General features: G+C 47.1%; 1 protein-coding gene across 1 annotated transcript in view; it reads left to right on the top strand.

The window, feature by feature from the left end:
• Window positions 1-19,033, top strand: part of LOC121378614 (nuclear factor NF-kappa-B p105 subunit-like) — a 49,383-nt gene that overhangs the window by 26,956 nt on the left and 3,394 nt on the right. Inside the window, exons 16-19 of the mRNA XM_041506873.1 lie at window positions 2,287-2,456; window positions 3,841-4,086; window positions 5,028-5,208; window positions 15,098-15,288. Coding sequence (XP_041362807.1) covers window positions 2,287-2,456; window positions 3,841-4,086; window positions 5,028-5,208; window positions 15,098-15,288 — 788 coding nt within the window. The remainder of the gene's footprint in view (window positions 1-2,286; window positions 2,457-3,840; window positions 4,087-5,027; window positions 5,209-15,097; window positions 15,289-19,033) is intronic.

The following is a 19,033-nucleotide window of genomic DNA, read 5'->3' on the forward strand; positions in this document are numbered from 1 at the left end:
ACAAACCATTCCCCAAGCTGAACTATCTTAACTATGAAGGTGGGTAAACAAACCATTCCCCGAGCTGAACTATCTTAACTACGAAGGTGGGTAAACAAACCATTCCCCGAGCTGAACTATCTTAACTACGAAGGTGGGTGATCGTCATGTGTAAACAAACCATTCCCCAAGCTGAACTATCTTAACTACGAAGGTGGGTGATCGTCATGTGTAAACAAACCATTCCCTGAGCTGAACTATCTTAACTACGAAGGTGGGTGATCGTCATGTGCAAACAAACCATTCCCTGAGCTATATAAATAGACTGGTCTTGATTTCTTAGTGGTGGTACCAGTCATCATCAATTACTTTACATTTTACGAAAATTACGGATCTTGATGTGTAAATGGAGTTCTTGATTTCTGTAATTAATGAGAGTTTGAGTCACCTGTGTTTAAATTATGACTAAACTGTGTTAAAAATAATGACTGTTTGACTATTCATCAGTGTAGAATATTACGACTAAGTGTTTAACTTTTCATCAGTGTAGAATATTTCGACTGTAAGTGTTTGACTATTCACCTGTGTAGAATATTACGACTGTAAGTGTTTGACTATTCATCAGTGTAGAATATTATATTTGTAAGTATTTGACTATTCATCAGTGTAGAATATTACGACTGTAAGTGTTTGACTATTCATCAGTGTAGAATATTACGACTGTAAGTGTTTGACTATTCACCTGTGTAGAATATTACGACTGTAAGTGTTTGACTATTCACCTGTGTAGAATATTACGACTGTAAGTGTTTGACTATTCACCAGTGTAGAATATTACGACTGTAAGTGTTTGACTATTCACCAGTGTAGAATATTACGACTGTAAGTGTTTGACTATTCACCAGTGTAGAATATTACGACTGTAAGTGTTTGACTATTCACCAGTGTAGAATATTACGACTGTAAGTGTTTGACTATTCATCAGTGTAGAATATTACGACTGTAAGTGTTTGTCTATTCATCAGTGTAGAATATTACGACTGTAAGTGTTTGACTATTCACCTGTGTAGAATATTACGACTGTAAGTGTTTGTCTATTCATCAGTGTAGAATATTACGACTGTTAGTGTTTGACTATTCACCTGTGTAGAATATTACGACTCTAAGTGTTTGACTATTCATCAGTGTAGAATATTACGACTGTAAGTGTTTGACTATTCACCTGTGTAGAATATTACGACTGTTAGTGTTTGACTATTCACCAGTGTAGAATATTACGACTGTTAGTGTTTGACTATTCACCAGTGTAGAATATTACGACTAAGTGTTTGACTATTCATCAGTGTAGAATATTACGACTGTTAGTGTTTGACTATTCACCTGTGTAGAATATGACGACTGTAAGTGTTTGACTATTCATCAGTGTAGAATAGAATATTACGACTGTAAGTATTTGACTATTCATCAGTGTAGAATATTACGACTGTAAGTGTTTAACTATTTACCTGTGTAGAATATTATGACTCTAAGTGTTTGACTATTCATCAGTGTAGAATATTACGACTGTAAGTGTTTGACTATTCACCTGTGTAGAATATTACGACTGTTAGTGTTTGACTATTCACCTGTGTAGAATATTACGACTGTAAGTGTTTGACTATTCATCAGTGTAGAATATTACGATTGTAAGTGTTTGACTATTCATCAGTGTAGAATATTACGATTGTAAGTGTTTGTCTATTCATCAATGTAGAATATTACGATTGTCTATTCATCAGTGTAGAATATTACGACTGTAAGTGTTTGACTATTCATCAGTGTAGAATATTACGACTGTAAGTGTTTGACTATTCACCTGTGTAGAATATTACGACTGTAAGTATTTGACTATTCACCTGTGTAGAATATTACGACTGTAAGTGTTTGACTATTCACCTGTGTAGAATATTACGACTGTAAGTGTTTGACTATTCATCAGTGTAGAATATTACGACTGTATTCATCAGTGTAGAATATTACGACTGTAAGTGTTTGACTATTCACCTGTGTAGAATATTATGACTGTAAGTGTTTGACTATTCATCAGTGTAGAATATTACGACTGTAAGTGTTTGTCTATTCATCAGTGTAGAATATTACGACTGTAAGTGTTTGACTTTTCATCAGTGTAGAATATTACGACTGTAAGTGTTTGACTATTTACCTGTGTAGAATATTATGACTCTTAAGTGTTTGACTATTCATCTGTGTAGAATATTACGACTGTAAGTGTTTAACTATTCACCTGTGTGTGATGTGTTTTTCCAGGCTTCACGCCTGTGCACCTAGCGGCCCAGCATGGTGATGTTGCGATGTTGCGAACGCTGGTGTACGGGCAGGCCAACGTGAACGTGGCCGACGGGAAGAGTGGCCGCACTGCGCTGCACCATGCCGTCGAGGCTGACGATCTGCCCATGGCCGGATACCTACTGATGGAGGTGAAACAGTCGGCACTTTATTACAGTGAATCTTACTATAGTGATAAAGACACATGTGCGATCTGGACCAGAACCTGTAAATGGGGAATTACCTTTTTAATTTTACTGGAGTTAGAGCATTTTTATTACTGACGTCATGTCTGATTTACAAATTACATCTCATCATATTTGAAACATTATACAACATTGCCGCAGAGTATGTATCTTAACGTTCAGTAAATCCATGAAAGGAGGATTGATTAATAAATTTAGGAAAGTGTATTTATGACGTTTATTTTGCGTAAGAACATACGCGGTCTCATGGTACATGTTCTTGTGCAAAATAACCTCATGCAATAAATAGGAAGTAAAAACAACATATGTGATGTTGTGAATATTTATTGGTTGTAACGTAAAACCAAAATCTTATCAAGGAACCCTGACCCTAACCCTGGAGGTGAAACTTTCTTTACTTTTACTGGTTGTAAAATAAGACAAAATCTGGTTAAATAATCTTTCATCCCATTGTACTTTCTCCTTTGATTTCCATTCTATTTTCCCCAATCTAGCAGCTTCTTCTATATTTAAACTTTTTTTGATGTCCATCTCCACATCCCAGTCCTTGTCTCTCCAGCCGTGAGAGGTGCTTATCTCTTGTGGTCATCTTACGCCATCATTTTCTATCAGCTTTTTCTGTGGAGAGTGTTCAGTGGTTACTTCTGGCATTTCTAAGAGACACATGTAACCGCTAATGGAGGTTATTATTATTGTTTAAACAATAGTAGTCCTACTGTATCCTAACCTCTCAACTTGGTGCATTTCCCTTTTACAGTGGACTGGCCTGAATGTTGGTAGACAATTCTAACTAATCGTTTATTGTTGAGATGTTATATTTTATGAAGTGTTAACCTCAGATGAAATCAGGGCAGCTCTGATTCCAGCAAAACAAAATAAAAAAAGGGGCACCTGTTTTAACAGATCTAAATTTGTCTCCTATATTCTGCTGGTAATGGTGTAATATCTATACATTTGTTAGAAAACTGTTTATCATGAGCTTTTTCTTCTGCATTTTGTGGATTAAGAGAAGCTGAAATTGGCTATATCTTTTTAAACAGAATTCTCCAAATTGGTTAATTAAAGCTGCTAACACAAGTTTCAGAGTTTCAAACATTTTCTGTTTCGAATAAATTGTATTTAGAGCTATTACAAATACTAGGCTAACCAGAAACCAAATTGGATTTGTCAAAATTGATCATTTAAGCAAACAGTAGTGTAAGTAGTATGTAATTCAATAGTTAAAAGAAACTACAAGACAAAACATATTTGACATTACCTAAAGTAAGTAATAGTATATTTTATTTGTAAAGCCTGACATACACAGTGTAATTTGTTGTGTGTGTTTCAGACGAATGCGGACGTGAACAGCCGGTGTTTTGATGGTAACACGGCTCTCCACATCGCGTGTGGGCGGAACCTGGTCGGCATGGTGGCGCTCCTCATGACGGCTGGAGCCGACCCGGACATCGAGAATGAGGAAATTCCGTCCGATGAGAGTGACAACGATGTGGAGGAGGAGGGGGAGGAACACAGTGGGGGGAGCTGGAACCGGAGAGGACTGACGCCGGCTGACTACGTTCAGGACAACGAGCGGGTAAGGGTTAGGGCTGTTCTCAGATTAACTTAATAACAGTGTAATTACATCACAAGTATAAAGTGTCAAGATGGGATATTGTGGTTTAATAAGCATGTCACAGCTAGCCCTTGAATAAAGAGTAAACTTAAATTAAATAAAAGTGAACATTTTCATTAGTACATGACAGGTGCTCGCATGATGTGCGGTCGGTTTGAGTTCGATCCTTATCAGTGGGCCCCACCATCTATTTCTTGTTCCAGCCAGTGCACCTCGACTGGTATACCAAAGGTTGTGGTATGTGCTATCTTTTCTATGGGATGGTGCACATAAAAGATCCCTTGCTACTAACGACATAATGTAGCAGGTTTCCTCTCTGAGACTATACATGTGTCAAAATTACCAAATGTTTGACATTCAGTAGCCAAAGATTAATAAATCAATGTACTCTAGTGGTGTTGTTAAACAAAACAAACTTTTAGTACATGAAAGCTGTGGAACTTCAAGGGAAATAACTCTATAATATACTTTGTTTTACTCTGTCATGGTTGAACCGGCCTCAGTGGTGTCATGGTTAAGCCGTCGGACATAAGGCTGGTAGGTTCACAGCCCGGTACCGGCTCCCACCCAGAGCAAGTTTTAACGACCCAATGGATAGGTGTAAGACCACTGCACCCTCTTCTAACATACTGCCCTGGAAGTTAGCTGAGGTGTGTGCCCAGCACAGCGTGCTTGAACCTTAATTGGATATAAGCACGAAAATAAGTGGTTGAAATGAGCAATGAGCACATTCAGTTAATTGGAACATCATATTTAGTCAAATTGTGTTAACCAGCACCCTGTGTAAGTATTAAAGAGTGATCTTTTAACACAGATTTGTTTATTCTCTGCAAGTAGATGACAGTGAGGTGGCGTTTTAGTACGTACTGAACTCCACTAACCTTGATGTGTTTTGTTTCTAGATCATGCGTGTGTTGGAAGGAGACATGTACCAGTCAAACAGCTGCCCCGAGTTTGACCTGGCGAGTGATGACCTGCGAGAAGACTCTGGCCCGGCGACCCCGCCCGAAGTGACAACGGCGCTGTACAAGTCACATCACGAGAGTGGACTCGGCAGTCTCAACATCAGACTCTTCCAGCAGGGTCAGTAGCTCGGTCCTTACCACACAGACCAGGGGTGGGACATGGCCCAGTGGTAACATGCTCGCTTGATGTGCAGGGTCAGTAGCTCGGTCGTTACCACACAGACCAGGGGCGGGACATGGCCCAGTGGTAACATGCTCGCTTGATGTGCAGGGTCAGTAGCTCGGTCGTTACCACACAGACCAGGGGTGGGACATGGCCCAGTGGTAACATGCTCGCTTGATGTGCAGGGTCAGTAGCTCGGTCCTTACCACACAGACCAGGGGTGGGATATGGCCCAGTGGTAACATGCTCGCTTGATGTGCAGGGTCAGTAGCTCGGTCCTTACCACACAGACCAGGGGCGGGGCCAGGGGTGGGACATGGCCCAGTGGTAACATGCTCGCTTGATGTGCAGGGTCAGTAGCTCGGTCGTTACGACACAGACCAGGGGTGGGACATGGCCCAGTGGTAACATGCTGACTTGATGTGCAGGGTCAGTAGCTCGGTCGTTACCAGACAGACCAGGGGCGGGACCAGGGGTGGGACCAGGGGTGGGACATGGCCCAGTGGTAACATGCTCGCTTGATGTGCAGGGTCAGTAGCTCGGTCGTTACAACACAGACCAGGGGTGGGACATGGCCCAGTGGTAACATACTCGCTTGATGTGCAGGGTCAGTAGCTCGGTCGTTACAACACAGACCAGGGGTGGGACATGGGGCAGTGGTAACATGCTCGCTTGATGTGCAGGGTCAGTAGCTCGGTCGTTACCACACAGACCAGGGGTGGGACATGGCCCAGTGGTAACATACTCGCTTGATGTGCAGGGTCAGTAGCTCGGTCGTTACAACACAGACCAGGGGTGGGACATGGGGCAGTGGTAACATGCTCGCTTGATGTGCAGGGTCAGTAGCTCGGTCGTTACAACACAGACCAGGGGTGGGACATGGCCCAGTGGTAACATGCTCGCTTGATGTGCAGGGTCAGTAGCTCGGTCGTTACCACACAGACCAGGGGTGGGACATGGCCCAGTGGTAACATGCTCGCTTGATGTGCAGGGTCAGTAGCTCGGTCGTTACCACACAGACCAGGGGCGGGACCAGGGGTGGGACATGGCCCAGTGGTAACATGCTCGCTTGATGTGCAGGGTCAGTAGCTCGGTCGTTACCACACAGACCAGGGGCGGGACATGGCCCAGTGGTAACATGCTCGCTTGATGTGCAGGGTCAGTAGCTCGGTCGTTACCACACAGACCAGGGGTGGGACATGGCCCAGTGGTAACATGCTCGCTTGATGTGCAGGGTCAGTAGCTCGGTCGTTACCACACAGACCAGGGGCGGGACATGGCCCAGTGGTAACATGCTCGCTTGATGTGCAGGGTCAGTAGCTCGGTCGTTACAACACAGACCAGGGGTGGGACATGGCCCAGTGGTAACATGCTCGCTTGATGTGCAGGGTCAGTAGCTCGGTCGTTACCACACAGACCAGGGGTGGGACATGGCCCAGTGGTAACATGCTCGCTTGATGTGCAGGGTCAGTAGCTCGGTCGTTACAACACAGACCAGGGGTGGGACATGGCCCAGTGGTAACATGCTCGCTTGATGTGCAGGGTCAGTAGCTCGGTCGTTACCACACAGACCAGGGGTGGGACATGGGGCAGTGGTAACATGCTCGCTTGATGTGCAGGGTCAGTAGCTCGGTCGTTACAACACAGACCAGGGGTGGGACATGGCCCAGTGGTAACATGCTCGCTTGATGTGCAGGGTCAGTAGCTCGGTCGTTACCACACAGACCAGGGGTGGGACATGGGGCAGTGGTAACATGCTCGCTTGATGTGCAGGGTCAGTAGCTCGGTCGTTACAACACAGACCAGGGGTGGGACATGGCCCAGTGGTAACATGCTCGCTTGATGTGCAGGGTCAGTAGCTCGGTCGTTACCACACAGACCAGGGGTGGGACATGGCCCAGTGGTAACATGCTCGCTTGATGTGCAGGGTCAGTAGCTCGGTCGTTACCACACAGACCAGGGGCGGGACCAGGGGTGGGACATGGCCCAGTGGTAACATGCTCGCTTGATGTGCAGGGTCAGTAGCTCGGTCGTTACCACACAGACCAGGGGTGGGACATGGCCCAGTGGTAACATGCTCGCTTGATGTGCAGGGTCAGTAGCTCGGTCGTTACAACACAGACCAGGGGCGGGACATGGCCCAGTGGTAACATGCTCGCTTGATGTGCAGGGTCAGTAGCTCGGTTGTTACAACACAGACCAGGGGTGGGACATGGCCCAGTGGTAACATGCTCGCTTGATGTGCAGGGTCAGTAGCTCGGTCGTTACCACACAGACCAGGGGTGGGACATGGCCCAGTGGTAACATGCTCGCTTGATGTGCAGGGTCAGTAGCTCGGTCGTTACAACACAGACCAGGGGCGGGACATGGCCCAGTGGTAACATGCTCGCTTGATGTGCAGGGTCAGTAGCTCGGTCGTTACAACACAGACCAGGGGCGGGACCATTTTTGGGACATGGCCCAGTGGTAACATGCTCGCTTGATGTGCAGGGTCAGTAGCTCGGTCGTTACCACACAGACCAGGGCGGGACCAGGGGCGGGATGGGGTGTGGGACATGGCCCAGTGGTAACATGCTCGCTTGATGTGCAGGGTCAGTAGCTCGGTCGTTACAACACAGACCAGGGGTGGGACATGGCCCAGTGGTAACATGCTCGCTTGATGTGCAGGGTCAGTAGCTCGGTCGTTACCACACAGACCAGGGGTGGGACATGGCCCAGTGGTAACATGCTCGCTTGATGTGCAGGGTCAGTAGCTCGGTCGTTACCACACAGACCAGGGGTGGGACATGGCCCAGTGGTAACATGCTCGCTTGATGTGCAGGGTCAGTAGCTCGGTCGTTACCACACAGACCAGGGGTGGGACATGGCCCAGTGGTAACATGCTCGCTTGATGTGCAGGGTCAGTAGCTCGGTCGTTACCACACAGACCAGGGGCGGGACCAGGGGTGGGACATGGCCCAGTGGTAACATGCTCGCTTGATGTGCAGGGTCAGTAGCTCGGTCGTTACCACACAGACCAGGGGCGGGACCAGGGGTGGGACATGGCCCAGTGGTAACATGCTCGCTTGATGTGCAGGGTCAGTAGCTCGGTCGTTACAACACAGACCAGGGGTGGGACATGGCCCAGTGGTAACATGCTCGCTTGATGTGCAGGGTCAGTAGCTCGGTCGTTACCACACAGACCAGGGGTGGGACATGGCCCAGTGGTAACATGCTCGCTTGATGTGCAGGGTCAGTAGCTCGGTCGTTACCACACAGACCAGGGGCGGGACATGGCATGGCCAGTGGTAACATGCTCGCTTGATGTGCAGGGTCAGTAGCTCGGTCGTTACAACACAGACCAGGGGTGGGACATGGCCCAGTGGTAACATGCTCGCTTGATGTGCAGGGTCAGTAGCTCGGTCGTTACCACACAGACCAGGGGTGGGACATGGCCCAGTGGTAACATGCTCGCTTGATGTGCAGGGTCAGTAGCTCGGTCGTTACAACACAGACCAGGGGTGGGACATGGCCCAGTGGTAACATGCTCGCTTGATGTGCAGGGTCAGTAGCTCGGTCGTTACCACACAGACCAGGGGTGGGACATGGCCCAGTGGTAACATGCTCGCTTGATGTGCAGGGTCAGTAGCTCGGTCGTTACCACACAGACCAGGGGCGGGACCAGGGGTGGGACATGGCCCAGTGGTAACATGCTCGCTTGATGTGCAGGGTCAGTAGCTCGGTCGTTACCACACAGACCAGGGGCGGGACCAGGGGTGGGACATGGCCCAGTGGTAACATGCTCGCTTGATGTGCAGGGTCAGTAGCTCGGTCGTTACCACACAGACCAGGGGTGGGACATGGCCCAGTGGTAACATGCTCGCTTGATGTGCAGGGTCAGTAGCTCGGTCGTTACAACACAGACCAGGGGCGGGACATGGCCCAGTGGTAACATGCTCGCTTGATGTGCAGGGTCAGTAGCTCGGTCGTTACCACACAGACCAGGGGTGGGACATGGCCCAGTGGTAACATGCTCGCTTGATGTGCAGGGTCAGTAGCTCGGTCGTTACCACACAGACCAGGGGTGGGACATGGCCCAGTGGTAACATGCTCGCTTGATGTGCAGGGTCAGTAGCTCGGTCGTTACCACACAGACCAGGGGCGGGACATGGCCCAGTGGTAACATGCTCGCTTGATGTGCAGGGTCAGTAGCTCGGTCGTTACCACACAGACCAGGGGCGGGACCATTTTGGGACATGGCCCAGTGGTAACATGCTCGCTTGATGTGCAGGGTCAGTAGCTCGGTCGTTACCACACAGACCAGGGGCGGGACCAGGGGTGGGACAGGTGGGGACATGGCCCAGTGGTAACATGCTCGCTTGATGTGCAGGGTCAGTAGCTCGGTCGTTACAACACAGACCAGGGGTGGGACATGGCCCAGTGGTAACATGCTCGCTTGATGTGCAGGGTCAGTAGCTCGGTCGTTACCACACAGACCAGGGGTGGGACATGGCCCAGTGGTAACATGCTCGCTTGATGTGCAGGGTCAGTAGCTCGGTCGTTACCACACAGACCAGGGGTGGGACATGGCCCAGTGGTAACATGCTCGCTTGATGTGCAGGGTCAGTAGCTCGGTCGTTACCACACAGACCAGGGGTGGGACATGGCCCAGTGGTAACACGCTCGCTTGATGTGCAGGGTCAGTAGCTCGGTCGTTACCACACAGACCAGGGGCGGGACCAGGGGTGGGACATGGCCCAGTGGTAACATGCTCGCTTGATGTGCAGGGTCAGTAGCTCGGTCGTTACCACACAGACCAGGGGCGGGACCAGGGGTGGGACATGGCCCAGTGGTAACATGCTCGCTTGATGTGCAGGGTCAGTAGCTCGGTCGTTACAACACAGACCAGGGGTGGGACATGGCCCAGTGGTAACATGCTCGCTTGATGTGCAGGGTCAGTAGCTCGGTCGTTACCACACAGACCAGGGGTGGGACATGGCCCAGTGGTAACATGCTCGCTTGATGTGCAGGGTCAGTAGCTCGGTCGTTACCACACAGACCAGGGGCGGGACCAGGGGTGAGACATGGCACAGTGGTAACATGCTCGCTTGATGTGCAGGGTCAGTAGCTCGGTCGTTACAACACAGACCAGGTGTGGGACATGGCCCAGTGGTAACATGCTCGCTTGATGTGCAGGGTCAGTAGCTCGGTCGTTACCACACAGACCAGGGGTGGGACATGGCCCAGTGGTAACATGCTCGCTTGATGTGCAGGGTCAGTAGCTCGGTCGTTACCACACAGACCAGGGGCGGGACCAGGGGTGGGACATGGCCCAGTGGTAACATGCTCGCTTGATGTGCAGGGTCAGTAGCTCGGTCGTTACCACACAGACCAGGGGCGGGACCAGGGGTGGGACATGGCCCAGTGGTAACATGCTCGCTTGATGTGCAGGGTCAGTAGCTCGGTCGTTACCACACAGACCAGGGGCGGGACCAGGGGTGGGACATGGCCCAGTGGTAACATGCTCGCTTGATGTGCAGGGTCAGTAGCTCGGTCGTTACCACACAGACCAGGGGTGGGACATGGCCCAGTGGTAACATGCTCGCTTGATGTGCAGGGTCAGTAGCTCGGTCGCTACAACACAGACCAGGGGTGGGACATGGCCCAGTGGTAACATGCTCGCTTGATGTGCAGGGTCAGTAGCTCGGTCGTTACCACACAGACCAGGGGCGGGACATGGGGCAGTGGTAACATGCTCGCTTGATGTGCAGGGTCAGTAGCTCGGTCGTTACAACACAGACCAGGGGTGGGACATGGCCCAGTGGTAACATGCTCGCTTGATGTGCAGGGTCAGTAGCTCGGTCGTTACCACACAGACCAGGGGTGGGACAAGGCCCAGTGGTAACATGCTCGCTTGATGTGCGGGGTCAGTAGCTCGGTCGTTACCACACAGACCAGGGGCGGGACCAGGGGTGGGACATGGCCCAGTGGTAACATGCTCGCTTGATGTGCAGGGTCAGTAGCTCGGTCGTTACCACACAGACCAGGGGCGGGACCAGGGGTGGGACATGGCCCAGTGGTAACATGCTCGCTTGATGTGCAGGGTCAGTAGCTCGGTCGTTACCACACAGACCAGGGGTGGGACATGGCCCAGTGGTAACATGCTCGCTTGATGTGCAGGGTCAGTAGCTCGGTCGTTACAACACAGACCAGGGGTGGGACATGGCCCAGTGGTAACATGCTCGCTTGATGTGCAGGGTCAGTAGCTCGGTCGTTACAACACAGACCAGGGGTGGGACATGGCCCAGTGGTAACATGCTCGCTTGATGTGCAGGGTCAGTAGCTCGGTCGTTACCACACAGACCAGGGGTGGGACATGGCCCAGTGGTAACATGCTCGCTTGATGTGCAGGGTCAGTAGCTCGGTCGTTACAACACAGACCAGGGGCGGGACATGGCCCAGTGGTAACATGCTCGCTTGATGTGCAGGGTCAGTAGCTCGGTCGTTACAACACAGACCAGGGGCGGGACCATTTTTGGGACATGGCCCAGTGGTAACATGCTTACTTGATGTGCAGGGTCAGTAGCTTGGTCGTTACCACACAGACCAGGGGCGGGACCAGGGGCGGGATCAGGTGTGGGACATGGCCCAGTGGTAACATGCTCGCTTGATGGTCAGGGTCAGTAGCTCGGTCGTTACAACACAGACCAGGGGTGGGACATGGCCCAGTGGTAACATGCTCGCTTGATGTGCAGGGTCAGTAGCTCGGTCGTTACCACACAGACCAGGGGTGCGACATGGCCCAGTGGTAACATGCTCGCTTGATGTGCAGGGTCAGTAGCTCGGTCGTTACCACACAGACCAGGGGTGGGACATGGCCCAGTGGTAACATGCTCGCTTGATGTGCAGGGTCAGTAGCTCGGTCGTTACCACACAGACCAGGTGTGGGACATGGCCCAGTGGTAACACGCTCGCTTGATGTGCAGGGTCAGTAGCTCGGTCGTTACCACACAGACCAGGGGCGGGACCAGGGGTGGGACATGGCCCAGTGGTAACATGCTCGCTTGATGTGCAGGGTCAGTAGCTCGGTCGTTACCACACAGACCAGGGGCGGGACCAGGGGTGGGACATGGCCCAGTGGTAACATGCTCGCTTGATGTGCAGGGTCAGTAGCTCGGTCGTTACAACACAGACCAGGGGTGGGACATGGCCCAGTGGTAACATGCTCGCTTGATGTGCAGGGTCAGTAGCTCGGTCGTTACCACACAGACCAGGGGTGGGACATGGTCCAGTGGTAACATGCTCGCTTGATGTGCAGGGTCAGTAGCTCGGTCGTTACCACACAGACCAGGGGTGGGACATGGCCCAGTGGTAACATGCTCACTTGATATGCAGGGTCAGTAGCTCGGTCGTTACCACACAGACCAGGGGCGGGACCAGGGGTGAGACATGGCACAGTGGTAACATGCTCGCTTGATGTGCAGGGTCAGTAGCTCGGTCGTTACAACACAGACCAGGTGTGGGACATGGCCCAGTGGTAACATGCTCGCTTGATGTGCAGGGTCAGTAGCTCGGTCGTTACCACACAGACCAGATGTGGGACATGGGGCAGTGGTAACATGCTCGCTTGATGTGCAGGGTCAGTAGCTCGGTCGTTACCACACAGACCAGGGGCGGGACCAGGGGTGGGACATGGCCCAGTGGTAACATGCTCGCTTGATGTGCAGGGTCAGTAGCTCGGTCGTTACCACACAGACCAGGGGCGGGACCAGGGGTGGGACATGGCCCAGTGGTAACATGCTCGCTTGATGTGCAGGGTCAGTAGCTCGGTCGTTACAACACAGACCAGGGGTGGGACATGGCCCAGTGGTAACATGCTCGCTTGATGTGCAGGGTCAGTAGCTTGGTCATTACAACACAGACCAGGGGCGGGACATGGCCCAGTGGTAACATGCTCGCTTGATGTGCAGGGTCAGTAGCTCGGTCGTTACAACACAGACCAGGGGCGGGACATGGCCCAGTGGTAACATGCTCGCTTGATGTGCAGGGTCAGTAGCTCGGTCGTTACCACACAGACCAGGTGTGGGACATGGGGCAGTGGTAACATGCTCGCTTGATGTGCAGGGTCAGTAGCTCGGTCGTTACAACACAGACCAGGGGTGGGACATGGCCCAGTGGTAACATGCTCGCTTGATGTGCAGGGTCAGTAGCTCGGTCGTTACCACACAGACCAGGGGTGGGACAAGGCCCAGTGGTAACATGCTCGCTTGATGTGCAGGGTCAGTAGCTCGGTCGTTACCACACAGACCAGGGGCGGGACCAGGGGTGGGACATGGCCCAGTGGTAACATGCTCGCTTGATGTGCAGGGTCAGTAGCTCGGTCGTTACAACACAGACCAGGGGTGGGACATGGCCCAGTGGTAACATGCTCGCTTGATGTGCAGGGTCAGTAGCTCGGTCGTTACAACACAGACCAGGGGTGGGACATGGCCCAGTGGTAACACGCTCGCTTGATGTGCAGGGTCAGTAGCTCGGTCGTTACCACACAGACCAGGGGTGGGACATGGCCCAGTGGTAACACGCTCGCTTGATGTGCAGGGTCAGTAGCTCGGTCTTTACCACACAGACCAGGGGTGGGACATGGCCCAGTGGTAACACGCTCGCTTGATGTGCAGGGTCTGTAGCTCGGTCGTTACCACACAGACCAGGGGTGGGACATGGCCCAGTGGTAACATGCTCGCTTGATGTGCAGGGTCAGTAGCTCGGTCGTTACCACACAGACCAGGGGTGGGACATGGCCCAGTGGTAACATGCTCGCTTGATGTGCATGGTCAGTAGCTCGGTCGTTACCAGACAGACCAGGGGCGGGACCAGGGGTGGGACATGGCCCAGTGGTAACATGCTCGCTTGATGTGCAGGGTCAGTAGCTTGGTCGTTACCACACAGACCAGGGGCGGGACATGGCCCAGTGGTAACATGCTCGCTTGATGTGCAGGGTCAGTAGCTCGGTCATTACAACACAGACCAGGGGCGGGACATGGCCCAGTGGTAACATGCTCGCTTGATGTGCAGGGTCAGTAGCTCGGTCGTTACCACACAGACCAGGGGCGGGACCAGGGGTGGGACATGGCCCAGTGGTAACATACTCGCTTGATGTGCAGGGTCAGTAGCTCGGTCGTTACAACACAGACCAGGGGTGGGACATGGCCCAGTGGTAACACGCTCGCTTGATGTGCAGGGTCAGTAGCTCGGTCGTTACCACACAGACCAGGGGCGGGACCAGGGGTGGGACATGGCCCAGTGTTAACATGCTCGCTTGATGTGCAGGGTCAGTAGCTCGGTCGTTACAACACAGACCAGGGGTGGGACATGGCCCAGTGGTAACATGCTCGCTTGATGTGCAGGGTCAGTAGCTCGGTCGTTACAACACAGACCAGGGGCGGGACATGGCCCAGTGGTAACATGCTCGCTTGATGTGCAGGGTCAGTAGCTCGGTCGTTACCACACAGACCAGGGGTGGGACATGGCCTGGACTCTGAAACATCATGGATACTGATTACGATATTGTACAGAACATGGACTCTGAAACATCATGGATACTGATTACGATATTGTATAATATTGTGGAAATATTTCGAAACACTGGGATCAAAACTAATGTGATTTGCTGATATAATGTTTGATTTTAAGTTTTTGTTTTTAAAATATCTGTTTGATGGTACGTATTTTTAAACAAAATAATTGATCCCAGTTAAGTATAAAAATAAATAGTTTTATTCCTTTATCTTAATGATAGTGATTTTAGTTAGCTTTAATTTATGGATTACCTTTTTGATTACTTCAGAAGTTGTTTTTGTTTTGTCAGGTGACTTGGAAAAGATGGATTTCTTGTCTCGAATAGAATTGTCTGGCTTGCTGGATGCGAGACATGAGGGGAAGGACGTGTTCACTCTGGCAGAGAAACTCGGCTTCACCAACCTGCAGAACACACTGCAGGGCATGGACACCTCGCCCACACGCTTTCTCTTCGACTACTACGAGGCGAATGACGGCACTGTGTGTGTGTCTTGCTTAAAGCCTTTTTACCATTAACTTACACATTACTTAAACTTGCTTAAAGCTTGCTTAAAGCCTTTTCACCATTAACTTACACATTACTTACAACATCTTGCTTAAAGCCTTTTCACCATTAACTTACACATTACTTACAACTTATCTTGCTTAAAGCCTTTTTACACCATTAACTTACACATTACTTACAACATCTTGCTTAAAGCCTTTTCACCATTAACTTACACATTACTTACAAAGCCTTTTTACCATTAAACACCTTTACAACATCTTGCTTAAAGCCTTTTCACCATTAACTTACACATTACTTACAACATCTTGCTTAAAGCCTTTTTACCATTAACTTACACATTACTTACAACATCTTGCTTAAAGCCTTTTTACCATTAACTTACACATTACTTACAAAGCCTTTTCATCTTGCTTAAAGCCTTTTCACCATTGACTTACACATTACTTACAACATCTTGCTTAAAGCCTTTTCACCATTAACTTACACATTACTTACAACATCTTGCTTAAAGCCTTTTTACCATTAACTTACACATTACTTACAACATCTTGCTTAAAGCCTTTTTACCATTAACTTACACATTACTTACAACATCTTGCTTAAAGCCTTTTTACCATTAACTTACACATTACTTACAACATCTTGCTTAAAGCCTTTTCACCATTAACTTACACATTACTTACAACATCTTGCTTAAAGCCTTTTCACCATTAACTTACACATTACTTACAACATCTTGCTTAAAGCCTTTTCACCATTAACTTACACATTACTTACAACATCTTGCTTAAAGCCTTTTCACCATTAACTTACACATTACTTACAACATCTTGCTTAAAGCCTTTTCACCATTAACTTACACATTACTTACAACATCTTGCTTAAAGCCTTTTCACCATTAACTTACACATTACTTACAACATCTTGTTTAAAGCCTTTACACCATTAACTTTCACCATTAACTTACACATTACTTACAACGTGTTGCTTAAAGCCTTTTCACCATTAACTTACACATTACTTACAACATCTTGCTTAAAGCCTTTTTACCATTAACTTACACATTACTTACGTGTTGCTTAAAGCCTTTTTACCATTAACTTACACATTACTTACAACATCTTGCTTAAAGCCTTTTTACCATTAACTTACACATTACTTACAACGTGTTGCTTAAAGCCTTTTTACCATTAACTTACACATTACTTACAACATCTTGCTTAAAGCCTTTTTACCATTAACTTACACATTACTTACAACATCTTGCTTAAAGCCTTTTTACCATTAACTTACACATTACTTACAACATCTTGCTTAAAGCCTTTTCACCATTAACTTACACATTACTTACAACATGTTGCTTAAAGCCTTTTCACCATTAACTTACACATTACTTACAACATCTTGCTTAAAGCCTTTTCACCATTAACTTACACATTACTTACAACATCTTGCTTAAAGCCTTTTCACCATTAACTTACACATTACTTACAACATCTTGCTTAAAGCCTTTTCACCATTAACTTTCACCATTAACTTACACATTACTTACAACGTGTTGCTTAAAGCCTTTTCACCATTAACTTACACATTACTTACAACATCTTGCTTAAAGCCTTTTTACCATTGCTTAAAGCCTTTTTACCATTAACTTACACATTACTTACAACATCTTGCTTAAAGCCTTTTTACCATTAACTTACACATTACTTACAACATCTTGCTTAAAGCCTTTTTACCATTAACTTACACATTACTTACAACATCTTGCTTAAAGCCTTTTTACCATTAACTTACACATTACTTACAACATCTTGCTTAAAGCCTTTTCACCATTAACTTTCACCATTAACTTACACATTACTTACACATTACTTACAACGTGTTGCTTAAAGCCTTTTCACCATTAACTTACACATTACTTACAACATCTTGCTTAAAGCCTTTTCACCATTAACTTACACATTACTTAAACGTCTTGCTTAAAGCCTTTTCACCATTAACTTACACATTACTTACAACATCTTGCTTAAAGCCTTTTTACCATTAACTTACACATTACTTACAACGTCTTGCTTAAAGCCTTTTCACCATTAACTTACACATTACTTACAACATCTTGCTTAAAGCCTTTTCACCATTAACTTACACATTACTTACCATTTGCTTAAAGCTTACACCATTAACTTACACATTACTTACAACATCTTGCTTAAAGCCTTTTTACCATTAACTTACACATTACTTACTTAAAGCCTTTTCACCATTAACTTACACATTACTTACAACATCTTGCTTAAAGCCTTTTCACCATTAACTTACACATTACTTACAACATCTTGCTTAAAGCCTTTTCACCATTAACTTACACATTACTTACTTAAAGCCTTTTCACCATTAACTTACACATTACTTACAACATCTTGTTTAAAGCCTTTACACCATTAACTTTCACCATTAACTTACACATTACTTACAACGTGTTGCTTAAAGCCTTTTCACCATTAACTTACACATTACTTACAACATCTTGCTTAAAGCCTTTTCACCATTAACTTACACATTACTTAAACGTCTTGCTTAAAGCCTTTTCACCATTAACTTACACATTACTTACAACATCTTGCTTAAAGCCTTTTCACCATTAACTTACACATTACTTACAACATCTTGCTTAAAGCCTTTTTACCATTAACTTACACATTACTTACAACGTCTTGCTTAAAGCCTTTTTACCATTAACTTACACATTACTTACAACATCTTGCTTAAAGCCTTTTTACCATTAACTTACACATTACTTACAACGTCTTGCTTAAAGCCTTTTTACCATTAACCATTAACTTAAAGCACATTAACTTACACATTACTTATCTTGCTTAAAGCCTTTTCACCATTAACTTACACATTACTTACAACATCTTGCTTAAAGCCTTTTACACCATTAACTTTTCACATTACTTACTTAACATGTTGCTTAAAGCCTTTTCACCATTAACTTACACATTACTTACAACATCTTGCTTAAAGCCTTTTCACCATTAACTTACACATTACTTACAACATCTTGCTTAAAGCCTTTTCACCATTAACTTACACATTACTTACAACATCTTGCTTAAAGCCTTTTCACCATTAACTTACACATTACTTACAACATTAACTTTCTTTCACCATTAACTTACACATTACTTACAACGTGTTGCTTAAAGCCTTTTCACCATTAACTTACACATTACTTACAACATCTTGCTTAAAGCCTTTTCACCATTAACTTACACATTACTTACAACGTCTTGCTTAAAGCCTTTTCACCATTAACTTACACATTACTTACACATTACTTACAACGTGTTGCTTAAAGCCTTTTCACCATTAACTTACACATTACTTACAACATCTTGCTTAAAGCCTTTTCACCATTAACTTACACATTACTTACAAAAGCATCTTGCTTAAAGCCTTTTTACCATTAACTTACACATTACTTACAATTACTTACAACTTTGCTTAAAGCCTTTTTACCATTAACTTACACATTACTTACAACATCTTGCTTAAAGCCTTTTTACCATTAACTTACACATTACTTACAACATCTTGCTTAAAGCCTTTTCACCATTAACTTACACATTACTTACAACATCTTGCTTAAAGCCTTTTCACCATTAACTTACACATTACTTACAACATCTTGCTTAAAGCCTTTTCACCATT

The sequence above is a fragment of the Gigantopelta aegis genome, chromosome 8 (genome assembly GCF_016097555.1).
Source record: "Gigantopelta aegis isolate Gae_Host chromosome 8, Gae_host_genome, whole genome shotgun sequence".
NCBI classification, from domain to species: Eukaryota; Metazoa; Mollusca; class Gastropoda; order Neomphalida; family Peltospiridae; genus Gigantopelta; species Gigantopelta aegis.